This window comes from Microtus ochrogaster, chromosome X (genome assembly GCF_000317375.1).
Source record: "Microtus ochrogaster isolate Prairie Vole_2 chromosome X, MicOch1.0, whole genome shotgun sequence".
In the NCBI taxonomy this organism is placed as follows: domain Eukaryota; kingdom Metazoa; phylum Chordata; class Mammalia; order Rodentia; family Cricetidae; genus Microtus; species Microtus ochrogaster.
In genome coordinates, this window is record NC_022026.1 from 42,080,566 (window position 1) to 42,094,067 (window position 13,502).

The following is a 13,502-nucleotide window of genomic DNA, read 5'->3' on the forward strand; positions in this document are numbered from 1 at the left end:
GTAGACCAGGCTGGCCTCGAACTCACAGAGATCCGCCTGTCTCTGCCTCCCAAGTGCTGGGATTACAGGCGTGCGCCACCACCGCCCGGCCAGTAGCCGCTCTTCTACTCCGTTCTTCCCGTAGCCAGTTATTGCAGAGGAATCCTCACCCTGAACTACCCTGCCTTCCTGAGATGCTGGCCAGGCTTTCCAATACTCCTATTCCCTCTGATCAGTCCAATCTTCCAGTCTTTCATGCTTCTGCCCTGATCTAAATGCTGCCTGAGGGTTTCATGGCCTGACACTGCTGACATTTGGGCTGGAGAGTTTCCTGTTTGGGGTGGGGCCTGCATAAGAGGGGATGCTTGGGGACAACCCTAACATCTGCTCAGCAGATTCGAATTGCACCCTTTCACCCAAGTTATGACAAGCAAAAATATCTGCAGATTTTGCTAAGTGTCTCTTCAAAATAAAATTGTTCTCAGCAGAGATCCACTGTACTGCTTTAACGCCCATCCTTACTGTTCCAGTATGACTTCCCTCCTCTGAACCATGGATGTGCATATTCTAAAGCTACTGAAATAGGTACACTGGATAGACAGAGAAGAGCAGATGGCAGAAGAGACTGTAATGATTTTACTTGTATCTTTATATTGAGATTTTTTTCCCTTCTAGTTTGCTTCTTTTAAAAAAAATTAATCTTGGTATAAGCTATATTCTCAACACTTGTGAGGCTGGGATAACAAGGTTGATGCAAATTTGAGGCCAGCCTGGGCTATAAGAGTGAGTTTTAGGTCAATCTGGCCTACATAGTGAGACCCTGTATCAAAACAAAATAAACAAACAAGCGAAGATCAGGGTTTAAATCATTATAAACAAGATAGGTTAAAAATGACAAATAACCCAGGCAAACGAGAGAAGAGCTGTAGATTCTGCTTCTGTCTGAGAAAAATCTGTGAATTTTCAAGGCTATTAGAGCACTTACCTTTCTTTTGGAACTGGCTCGCAAAAAAATTCTGAAGATGTTTGCCCTGCTGCTTCCTGTCGAGCTCCAATGCAGTGTGTTCCATGCACCTGAGAAGCTGAGCCTTTTGCTGGACACCCTGCTGCTGCAGTTTCCTGGGTTAGCACCTGGTTTCTCAGCATCAGCCACATCTCCTGCTAATAAAGCATGGCAGTCAAACTCCCAGATGGCCGATATTCATGAAGCAAGCTGGATGTGCTAAGGAATCCACTCCTGGAGGGCATATTTTTGCGTTCTTCATGATGATGGTCAGTCAGAACATTCACAAAAGGAGACACACACACAAAAAAAAAAAACGAACGGGAAAACACCACTGTTACAGTCGTAGGTCCTAAAGAGACCTAGTCACTATGTATCAAGAGGAGGGTCACATGAAAGGGAACACCAAGGGAGTGGGTTCAACCTAGTAGGAGAGGAACAGAGAGACAGAGAGAGGACCTGTGGACAAGTACATTTATTGAGGGTGAGAGGAGAACACACACAAAAGTTGAGGAGAGATGGGTCTGATTGAATGTGCCTTTGATTGTAGCACCTGGGATGCCAACACAGGAAAATGAAAAGTTCAAGGCCAGTCTAGACAATACTTAGCAAGATCCAGTCAAAGAATAAGGAGTCTGGAAGAAAGGAGGAAGAAGAGAAAAAAAAAACTTGTAAGATGGTTGCATTAGGATTTTTAAACATCAATAGGTCAAAGTCAGGGGTGGATATGAAGGTGAATTTGTGGTAGGACCACCTCTTCACACTAGTGTACCCACTTGCCCAGATTGGGTGCTCAGAGCCTGTTCGCTGGGGTGCTGACACTTCAGGAAAACAAAAGCTTTAAAATGTAGATTGTGATCGCAAGAGCTGGCGGATAAATACACTACCTGTCTCTGTCCTTTGAACAAGGTAACTCTGGAGAATACGGTCAGCCTTGCTTCCCAGAGATTCTCAGTAGGAATAAGTTCCAGTTGCCTGTAGTGGTGCCTCGTTAACAATGAAAACTTCACTGGCGTATTTCCCCTTCCTGTCTGTCTCCTTTTCCCACCTCACCTGCTCATATTTCTTTTTTTTTAATTAATTAATTTATTTATTTATTATGTGTACAATATTCTGTCTGTGTGTATACCTGCAGGCCAGAAGAGGGCACCAAACCTCATTACAGATGGTTGTGAGCCACCATGTGGTTGCTGGGAATTGAACTCAGGACCTTTGGAAGAGCAGGCAATGTTCTTAACCTCTGAGCCATCTCTCCAGCCCCCCTGCTCATATTTCTTAGAAGCACCTCCCGGAACTAGCTACCAGTTTATGAAGCAGTAACTAAGTATCCTCTTGTGAGGATTACAAAACAAGTCACTTAGTAGCTATAGGTTACTCCCAGGCTACAGGTTCAAAGCCCTATTATGTAGTTACCGAAATCAGTCTTACTTGTGCTCTTTAAACTGTTTTGCTCATTTTTCCTTTTTGGTTTTGGTGTGAGCCTGTTTGTGTGTGTATGCAGGTGCTCTAGAATGCCAAAGAAGGCATCAGATCCCCCTGGAACTTGACTAACAAGTGATTGTAAGCTGCTAGATGTGAGCACTGAAAACTGAACTAGGATCTTCTGCAAAAGCAATAAGTCCTCTTAACCACTAAGCCATTTCTCCAGCCCTTTATTTGTGTATATTTTTTCAAGTACTGTTCTGGACATTTCTAAAGGCCTTTGGGGAATATTCACCATCCTATGGCCATCATAACAATTAGCAAATGTGGAAAATAATGTAGAAACTGATTAGGGACGTGATAGAGTTAAAATCAACTCACAGCAGGAGAATTTCATTTTTCAAAGTGTTAATTGCTTGTCAGTTCTTCCACGTGATATAAAATGCATCGGATTAGTGCTTATAGCTGCTGATAGCTAATTCACCAGGATTCTGAGCTTGTACAGGGTATGTGTTTTGACTAACAGAGGGGATTATAAGTTAAAACTGTGTTCATAATTGGTTTGCACTATCCTATCCACCTGACACTCTAGCTAGCAAAGTAAGCAAGGCACCCTGTTGCCAATTCTCATTAGCCTTCTTGGGGACTTTTTGTGTTCGTAATCATCAAAAAGTCGTTTTAAAGTTTTGAGGTATTTTGATTCCTTTTGTTTTGTTAATGGATGTTTTGCCTGTTTGTCTGTATTACACATGTGCGCATGCAGTGCTCACGGAGGCCAAAAGAGGGCATCAGATCTTCTGGAACTGGAGTTAGAGATGGTTTTTAGCTGCCATGTGAGTGCTGAGAATTGAACCTGTTTTCTCTGGAAGAACAGTTACTGATCTTAAGAGTTGAGCCATCCATCTCTACCGCTCCTAAAAAGCCATTTTAATGACTTCAGAATTCTATTTTGATCATCTCGGATTCCCATGTTAGTCAGTAATACATGGGTTAATATAGTAATGAGAGACTAGCCAGGGTATCCATAGTAAAGTTACAAAGAAAAGAGAAGCATCCCCAGCATGACACATCCTGCTCTCTCTAGTCATTTACTTTATAAACTACATTAGTTACTTTCCATAGAACTGTACCTTAGTTCTGTTTCTATTGCTGCCATGAAAACCACAACCAAAGGAAACTTGGGAAGGGAAGTATTTATTTCACCTTATACTTCCACATCACAGTCCATCACTGAGAGAAGTCAGGGCACGAACTCAGACAGGGCAGAAACCTGGAGACAGGAACTGAAAGAGAAGCTATAGATGAATGTTGCTTACTGATTTCCTCTTTCATGGCCTTTTCAGCCTGCTTTTCTCATACAACCCAGAACCACTAGGGATGACACCACCCACAGTGGCCTAGGCCCTCCCATGTCAGTCATTAATGAGGGAAATAGACCGTGGGCAATCTGGTGGAGACCTTGTCTCAATCTAGGCTCCTCTTCCCTGACAACTTAGCTTCTATCAAGTTGGCAGAAACCTGATCCGGACAAGGTATCTGCGAGACAACTTAAGGGATGAAAGGTTGAGTTTGGCTCACAGTTGCAGAGGTTGCTGACGGCCCATGGTGAAACAAAGTATCATGGCGTGGTAGTGTGTCAGAGGAGGAAACTCTTCACCTCATAGCAAACAGGAAACAGACAGAGAGGAGAGGGCCCAGAAACCAGGTCAAACCTTTGAAGGCACACGCCCAGTGTATTAGATACTGTTGTTGAGATAAAAGCAACTGAAGAAGGGTTTGTCTCGTCTCCCAGTCTGAAAATACAGACCGTCATGGTGTCAGGAGCTTGAGACAAGTGATCTCATTGTATCCCCAAACAGGAAGCAGAGCTAGGAAAGCCGGTGCCCAACTCACTTTCATCTCTGCTTCTTTGTATTCAGTCCAAGACCACAATTCATGGGAATCATATTCAGGTGGGCCTTTATGCCTTGGTGAACCTAATCTAGGTAATCATTTGCGCAGGCTCTGAGGTTTGTCTCTTAGGTGACTCCAGAGCCTGTCAAATTAACAAGCAATATTAAGCATCATACCCAGTGACCCATTTCCTCCACCTACCTCCTAAGTTCCTCTCACCTCCTAAAGCAGCACCACTAGTTAGGGACACATGTTCAAGGCATGAGCCTATGGGGAAATTTTCATATTCAAACCATTACTTAGACAAATAACTCCAGGTTTTCAATGAAGCTGATTAACATCACTCTACTTCTAAAATCATATCAAATATCCACATCTCAAAAGTCAGCTCTGATATACCTTTTTACTGAAGTAAAGAATTATGTAGAACATTCTAGAAAAATATAGTAAATCGTTAAATAGAATACCCAGAATGCAATAGAGAAGTCAAATTTGAGAATATGGTTGCATGAGTTGAACATTTTATTGCCAAAGAATGCTAGAGCAATTATGCGTTCTTTGTGACATCTCAGCCTATGACTCAGGTCCGCTCTGGTATCTTCATTACAGCCACTTCACTTGTGCTCAACTCATCGAGTCAATGTAAACACTGCCACTCAGAATTGTTAAGGGAGAATAATGTTTTCCTTCAGCTAAAAAATGGCACATCAAAAGCAAATGAACTCACCACTGTATGATTTGCTCGTTAATCATCACTCCACTTGGCCTATAATTACACAGACACTATGAGAACATACATTGTCACATCGCTCCAGCATCCCAGTGTGACTTCTAAAATGCACACAGAGCTTACCGAACACAGGCGTCTTTTGAGGAGCACTCATTCAGAGTCCTTTTAAAGGTTTTTTTTTTTTTAAAGAGAACATCCATTCTCTTTTAAATGGCTTATATAAGTGTCTGAACTGAAGCTTCATCATCATCCATCTGACAAGTCTTCTAAGATACTGCTCACAATTCAGATAGCTTCAGAAAGCTGTGCAGGGGAGTGTTGGAAACAGCATCAACTAGCACAGTTCTGCAAACCCGTAATTCCAGTGCCGGAAAGGGTGAGTCAGAAGGATTATAAGCCAAGGTTACCCTGAACTACTTTTCTAATTCCAAGCCCCAGGAATTTATAACCAAACCCTGTCTCAAAAATAAGCAAAAAAAGAGTATTCTCTTAATATTAAGACAAAAATCTCTGACCCTGAACATTTATATTAGTCATTGGATATTCCCAACAATGGTTTCATATTATGATATACATAAAAATTATGCATATGTTATGCATTTATGTGCATAACATAAAGTGTGCCATTTTAACTGTGCGGTTCAGCGATATTAAGTACATCTGTGACGCATTAAGCATCACTATTATCTCATTGTAAAACCTTCTCATCACTCATAGGGAAAATCCCGTATCTATTAAACATTTATTCCTCCTTTTTCTTCTGCCCCTGTTCCAACATTTCTGACTTTTTTTCCATTCTGGCTGTTTCACGTAAATATAATTATACTATATTTGATCTTTTCTGTCTGATTTTATTTATACCATGTTTTCAAAACTATAGCATCAATCGATATTCTCTTGTATGGACATACCACATATTATATACCATTTCATCATGTTGGGGTTTCTTTATTTAATCGATTTCCAGAATATGCGCAATTGGCAAGGTTGGAAGTCCTTTAAATTGTTTGTTGCTTTTGTTTAAAAAGAGAAGTATGGGTTATGATCATTAGTTTGGGGGCCACAAAATTAACATTATATCCATCATATTAAGCCTTTATGTAGATTCAAGGGTCAGTTACTAGAATGTGTTGTGCAAAAGCCTCAATGCCTGGAGAATAAGGAATGTGGTCATCAATCTGTATGGTAGGCAATAGTCAATATTTGACCATTTTAGTTTATGAACCAGAAATCATCTGATTCTCTGCTAAATTCAATAGAGAATGAAGATTGTTTTCGTTTTGTTTTGTTTGTTTTCTGAGACAGGGTTTCTCTGTGTAACGACTCTGACTGTCCTGGATCTAACTCTGTAGACCAGGCTGGCCTTGAACTCACAGAGATCTGCCTGCCTCTGCCTCCTGAGTGCTGGGATTAAAGGCTGTCTGACTTGTTTTTGTATTTTAACTAGTGATGCTATCAATAGATGGGAGTTAAACTGTCTTTAAGCTTCGCTAAAATTACATAAGGATTATTTTCAGATGGATTGACTTGAGCAAGGCCAGGCAGCAAGGACTCCCCTTTGTCCCGGCACCCTTTTAAACAACGTTCCTATTGCTCTTACAAATTCTGAGAAGGCTGTGTGCCATTCAGTCCTCAATTCCAAGAAAATCAGGGAAGAATCACAAAATACAAAGCACCTGTAAGATAAGGCAGACCTTGAAGTCTGGAGTTCAACTCTTAATTGTAAGTCAGAGTCTTCTCCCACTATGCCCATTAAGATCCAAGATCACAGATACCAGTAGGAGGCTGAAAGTCAGGTTCTAGAGACCTGAAGCAGAGAGTTTTAAGGCACTTCCCACTTCTGAATTGTGTTTAGAGCTCTGCATTCAGACAAAGTTTAAAATCCTTGGGATTTTAAACATGGGTCTGGTCACTAAATCAAGATTATTAATTTGCAGTCATGACAATGTTTCAATCACACCCAAAATTTGCAGTTTGTCCTTGATTCATGCATGCACTGATTTAGCAACAATGTTGCGTATACCTTTGAGGATAAAGATGAAAAAACCAATGTCACAAAGTTTGTGTTAGCATTCCAGTAATCAGATAAAAATCTTTCCATTTCCTCTAGTCTCCCAAATCGGCATTTATTAGTGCTGCAAAGAAGGCAAGATTGAAGTCCAACCCCGTCAAAGTGCGCTTTTCTGAAGAGGTCATCATCAATGGCCAAGTGTCGGTAAGTTCACAACTATCTGTGTGGCTATGCAGAGAACCACTGAGGCAGAGACTCTGTACTCTAGTGAAGCCAATAATGTTAGTAGAATGCTCATTCTGGGCCTGTTTCTTATCTTTCATGGGGGTGTCAAATCTTAACTGCAAAGGACTTGACTCACCACTGAAGTATGATTAATAAAAACTCAGAGACAGAAATTGGGATTCAACCTGAAGGCCAGAAAAGCAAAGCACCTAGCCACTGGCTCTTACCTCAACTCAGTTCAAAATGGCAATTCTGCCCCCAGGAATCTCAGAATGAGACTGAGCCTGAGAACTGTCTTCTCCCGTTTTATAATCCTCTCTAGGTTTGGGATTAAAGGCATGCACCGCCCAGATTCTATGGCAAACTAGTGTGGTTACTGGGATTAAAATTGTGTGTTACCACTGCCTGGTCTATAAGGCCGACCAGGGGCTGTTTTACTCTCTGATCTTCAGGCAAGATTTATTTATTTATTAAAATACAAATGAAATGTCACTGCAACCACCATCTCACTGTCATCAGAGCTAACACAACCAGAATAGGAGATAGCCCAGAGATTCTGGTGATACTTGATGTCTTAGAGTCTCACTACTTTGGTCTGCGAGCACTAAGGTTGCCTTATTTATATTATGTAAAATAAGCTTCCTTTGAAATTTCCACTACATTGTGCCAATTAACTGCTTCCACAGAATAGCCTTTTATGTATTTTGTGAAAAGATTTATGTCTTCCTTGAGTTGCGTGGTGTGTGTATGTATGAAAGTCATTGAAAGAACATATTTTGTATATAGAGCTACAGCTGAAGAATGATCCCCCAGGTCAATACAAATAGATCTTCATGAAAAGCATGGCTTCATAATCTTCCACGTGGATAATGCCAACATCAAGAAAATACTTCATTTTCTACACTTTCCGAAGACAGGAGAAGGGTTCTATTTCATTTTTGTTTTTGTTTTAGGATTTAGGAAGCTTTTCCCAAGGGTACTACTAGTTTGGGGGCCTTGGAGATTTCAAATTTTTATTGTTGATAGTTGATGGCTGCTGTTGATGTTGTGTAAATGAATCCCAAAGGATAGACCGTCATTTCGGATCAGTTTGCTGCGGATCACACACTCTTTCCTGAAGTTAGCCCTGGATCTGGATTGGAAGCTGTGTACATGTGTCTACAAGCTTTGAGCAAGGCACTTGTGAGTGTTCTTATATCAGTTCTACCTAAGGCTGGCCAACTTGGAGAGCAGCAAATTGAAATACGTGATAATTCTCTTTCAGCTATGATAAATTACCAAGGCTAAACCACTTAATGGGGGAAGGATCCTCACAGTTGCAAAGATTCGTCCCCTGTGGTGAGGCAGAACATCACAGCAGCAAGAGATTGTAGCGGAGGCTACTCAGCTTGAAACATCCAGGAAGTAGAGACAAATTGAGCTAGAGATGGATAAGGAGAGGAAATAAAGACAGGTAAAATAAGAAGGAGAGAAGGAAAATCTATGCACATAGAGGGTCTGAGACTTTCTTCCCTGTTATTGCATCTGGACTCAACCTATTTAATGACATCCCCTTTATTCGGGCAGGTCTTCTCCGTCAATCATCTTTGAAAAGTCCTCCCAGAGACATGCTTTACTAATCTCCTAGTTGGGGATCAATCAAAACTAATTGATAAAAGATTAAGGATCGTGGCTGGTCAATCTGGCAAACTGTTGGGCCACTTTGGGGGAAAGGTCTGAGGCTGTGGTTGTTATCCTGGGCACAGTTTATACTGCCCTGTAAACTTGATGCGCTCTGCTCGCTGCAATGGATCTCCCTTAATCTAGGCACACTGTTACCACGTGTCACCAACATAGAACTCTGTCCCAGTGAAGGAGCAGAAGATTCCTGGCATAGAAAAAAAAATAAGTGCATCACATCAAAAATTCATAAGAAACTTACCTTTCCACACCAGGGCTTCTCAGCATGTGACTGGGCATCTAATGAGAGAATAATGTTCTAGAAGCTTCTGTGACAGGGTCATTTCAACCCCATTTATAACAGGGCTCCTGCGAGGCAGCTTGAATGTGAGGGCATTGTTGCAGGGCCAGTGGTCTCCTGCAGCCTCTGCTGCCTTGTCACGATTCTATAGAGGTAGGCCCTTCAGTTGCATATCTAACCCTAGGTTCATGAAAACTCATCCTTTCTAATCTGCTCTTTTCAGTCACAAGGTGCCTAGTCTTCTGATTTAAAGCTAGGCTTGCTCAGTGAATCAGGCAGCAAGAAGGTCACAGCGGAAAGTCATGGCAATAGAAATGAGAAGAAATTCAGAGAAAGAAATGAACAGTGAAAACCAAGGGACCAGTTAATGACTTCTACACGGGTTGAGTCTGCTCAGACTGTAAAACACCTAGAAACATCTGTGCATCTGGTCTTCAGTTCCTCCATCTGGAAGCCAAAGGACATATGGCTTTGCTATTTCTAAGTCCTCCCCCAATCCCCCCATGACTCTGTGACACCAAATACATGTGTACAACACAGTGCCCTCCAAGGACGCATTAATCTTACAGGAAGACATCTCCTTCTCTCCTTAATCTCTCTCATTGTTTCGCATGATTTCCAATTAAAGAAGGATCCGAAGGAATGTGTTTCTCAGGTTCACTTTTGGTCATATTTCAAATTGGCATCCCGTTTGAGTTATTTCTAGAGTATATTATGAGCTGTTCATTATCGCTTAGACTTAGCACTTCACTTCTTTTTTTGTGGCACTGGGAATGGAATGCAGAGCCCTCCTACATGCCAGGTTTGCTCGTTAGTTTTCGTCAACTTGGTATAAACCAGAGTCACCTGGGAGGAGGGAAAGTTAGTTGAGGAACTGTCTGCATCAGGTTGGCCTGTGGGCCTGTTTCCAGAGTTTTTTTGGATTGCTAATTGGTGGAGGAGGGCCCAGGGCACTGTGAGCGGTGCCATCTCTAGGCAGGTAGTCATGAGTTGCATAAGAAAGGCAACTGAATGGCAGCCTGGAACAAAACGAGTAAGCAGTATTTCTCGATGGTCTCTGCTTCGGTCCCTGCCTCCAGGTCCTACCTTGAATTCCTGCCCTAGCTTCCTCCAATGATGAGCTGTAGCCTGTGAGCTATAATAAATCCTCTGCTCTCTGAGTGGTTTTTAGTCATAGTGTGCTATCACAGCAACAAAAAAGCTAACTAGGACATCGGGCAAGTGCTAGACCACGGAGCTGAAAGCCTTGACCCTGTGTTTTTCTCTTTTAGAACACTAGTTCACGTCTTACGTTTCCCTTTTGAGTTGAAAAACATTCCTAAATGGGTTACAAAGAGTTTCAAAAAATAACTTTACCCTTGAGTTCCTTCAGGCTTGTGACTGATTTGCATGACAGCCACTAGAGACCAGCAGTCTCCTGTCACACAGCGCCATTGATGGTCTTCATTTTGTTCATTTAATCCTGATCCACAAAAGTCAGGACTTGTGCTCCCAAACACAGATGCTTGACTACAAAGGAATTATGCCTGTAATAATGTTTTCCAGTGGGAATCTTGCTTTGTAAAAAACTGCATCTGATTTTTCTGAAAAGCAAAATGTCTTTTGTTAGATTGTTCTGAGTTATTTGTAGCTGGAAAACAATATTGCTATGAACACCGCAGTTCAAATACCACCAAAGGGATACCTAATTGGTCTTTGAGCATTTGGTTACTTATCCTTTATTATATTGTGATAAGAATAAACAATAGACATGTTGCTAGTGCCCAGAGTAAAATTCTAATTTGACTGACCTTCACATCTACCATTCCTCTTTTCTGTTGTTAAACAGGAAACTGTTAAAGACAATTCACTTCTCTTTATGCCAAATGTTTTGAAAGTCTATTTGGAAAATGGGCAGACCAAATCCTTTCGCTTTGACTGCAGCACCTCCATCAAGGTAAGATGACATTTGAACCTCTGGGCCTCTACTCAATATGTGAGATCAAACCAAGACAGAGTGCAGAAACAGAAAAGGCTCTGGGCTTTTTGTCACTATTGGTGCTGCAAACACTATAACATGCTGTCTATGAAGAAACACCAGGGCTAGTGATTTTAATGCAACTCCAGATTAATTAAAATAGCATGACTGTCACCAAGAAGGTTTGGCACCCTGCCCAAAGCCAACAGGATTTCCCAGCAATTTCAGCCACAAAGAAGATTAGGATGTTAACTATCGATTGAACATCTGCCACTTTTGATGTCCAGCAAAATCAAGGGGTATAATAATTTAAAGATAACATTTACTTTTGGTTGCTTTAACCAATTGCTGGAGAATGCTACATAACAAGTTGGACCTGAGTTTACTTCTCAGGAGGAGGTTAAAGGAAGAGCCACCATGCAGTCCCATGATTTCTGAGCTACGGGTGAGTTTTACATAATAGGTTTCGTAGCAAAGCATATGGGTCTCCCCCCATGCTTTTTTCCTAGAAAAGAAAAGTGCATATTCTCCTCTTTTTCTTATTGTACAAAAGTATGTTCAGAAATTGATTGCTCCCTAATGTCTCATCAGCCTAAAATAGACTTTCTTCAAATGGCACAGTCAGAAAGACTTTATGGAGGTAAAAATGTACCTACCGATGATCTGTACCATAATCTAGCAAGAGACTATCAAGTCTGTGTTTAAAATGTCTATCAATAGTCAACCATTAATTCTCTGCGTTTGAAAGGCCTCAGAGTAGATCTCACCTGTGCAAACGGTTCTACAAAGCCTACTTGCTGTGCCTTCTTATTTTCATAATACCAGCAAGCAGCTGGGGTTAAATTGCCTTAAATACATGGTGATTCAGTAGGCAGTAGAAGGCACAATATTAGTAGATGGGTGTAGGAACACTAAGTCATCCTTAATTGCCCCAGATGAAATACTAGTTCCCTTCATATGAGACTGCTACTTTGAAATGGTGGATGGCTGATAAAATATTTTTCCTTCTTTTCCTACTCAATACCAACATAGTTGATCTAATAATCAATCACCTAAAAGGAGAATCAGAAAATTCTTTCTGTAAAGAATTTGGGCTTTGGGGTCATCTGTTGTCTGTGGGGATTTTTGGATTATTTGTTGCACCAGGAAAACAGCCACAGAGAGGAGGTATTAGAAGGACCTCAGGATCGCCTTTTGGGATCTTCTTGAAGAACACCGAGAGCTCAACCATTTGTCCTCTCTCATTCTAGTTCATTATAGAAGTGGGTGAGAAGCTGGATTCAACAAGGGACATCAGCCCATAGGACAGCTTCCAGAGTCTCCTTCCTATGGACAGCTACAGGCAGTGTTATAGTCTCCCAGAAATAATGTAACAATATACACAGAGTATTATTAAGAAAACTCCCCTTTGTCTTGGTGTCCAGAATTTTTTTTATTAGAGATTGGTCACATAGACACAACTGCATGGCTGGACTTAGGAACTCGCCCCTCTAGAGGTCAAGTTGATATTGCATGACACAAGACTGGTTGTGGACTACTGTTTAGCAAAGACTGTATGCTGTAGTCCAATCCTTTAGAGACAGAATAATGACTCCTGCCCAACAGACCACTGAAGAGCAAAAAGGTCCTTTCCTACGAGTGACACAGCAGAGCCACACCTTGCTTTAGGTAGTGCTAATCCATTCGTGCATACACTTTACGTGAGCAAATGAGGATGCCCAGTTGGACCCATGGGCTATTGTTTGCAGACCCTAGAACACATGCACAGAAATACATGACTATGAATCTCTCTGGCCTTTTGGGCTCATTCTTTGTTCTCAACTGTTCAGCTCCTTGCTGTTATACCTTCTAGCTCACTTGACATATGATAAGACTTGAGTACATTTCTTACCAGAAACCAGTCTAAACCGAAGGACAGTTCTGCTGTTATTCCTTTTAACTTCCTTATCACAGCAAGCCACACTAGTCTGAGTTTTATTTCCTGGTGGATTACAGGTGACACTGAGGAGACTAGGCGCTGTGTAAAGAGTTCCCATCAAATTCAAGCTCTCTTATCTTGTACCTAACAGCCCTACTAGCACGACAGTCACTGGTTGGTGGGCATAAAATGGAAAGAGCAGCTCAGTGATGAAAGGAAGTTGACAACTGCTGAATACAATTTGCCAGAACTCTCCTTACAGAGTTAGATAATAGGGCGCAACTACCAGGGTCATTTTCCATGCCCCCCACTGGTTTACAAAAAATGTCACATAGAGTTCACGTAGCCTTCCAAAACCTGGGTTGTGTTTCTCTTTCCTGGATTTTGTGCAAATATATATATAT

The 13,502-nt window shown here is 41.5% G+C and overlaps 1 protein-coding gene across 5 annotated transcripts in view; it reads left to right on the forward strand.

The window, feature by feature from the left end:
- Frmpd4 (FERM and PDZ domain containing 4) overlaps positions 1-13,502 on the forward strand; it is a 653,313-nt gene that overhangs the window by 600,282 nt on the left and 39,529 nt on the right. For all 5 annotated transcript variants that reach the window (XM_026784757.1, XM_026784756.1, XM_013350579.2 and 2 more), the window contains exons 6-7: positions 7,138-7,242; positions 11,052-11,159. In XM_026784757.1, coding sequence (XP_026640558.1) covers positions 7,138-7,242; positions 11,052-11,159 — 213 coding nt within the window. The remainder of the gene's footprint in view (positions 1-7,137; positions 7,243-11,051; positions 11,160-13,502) is intronic.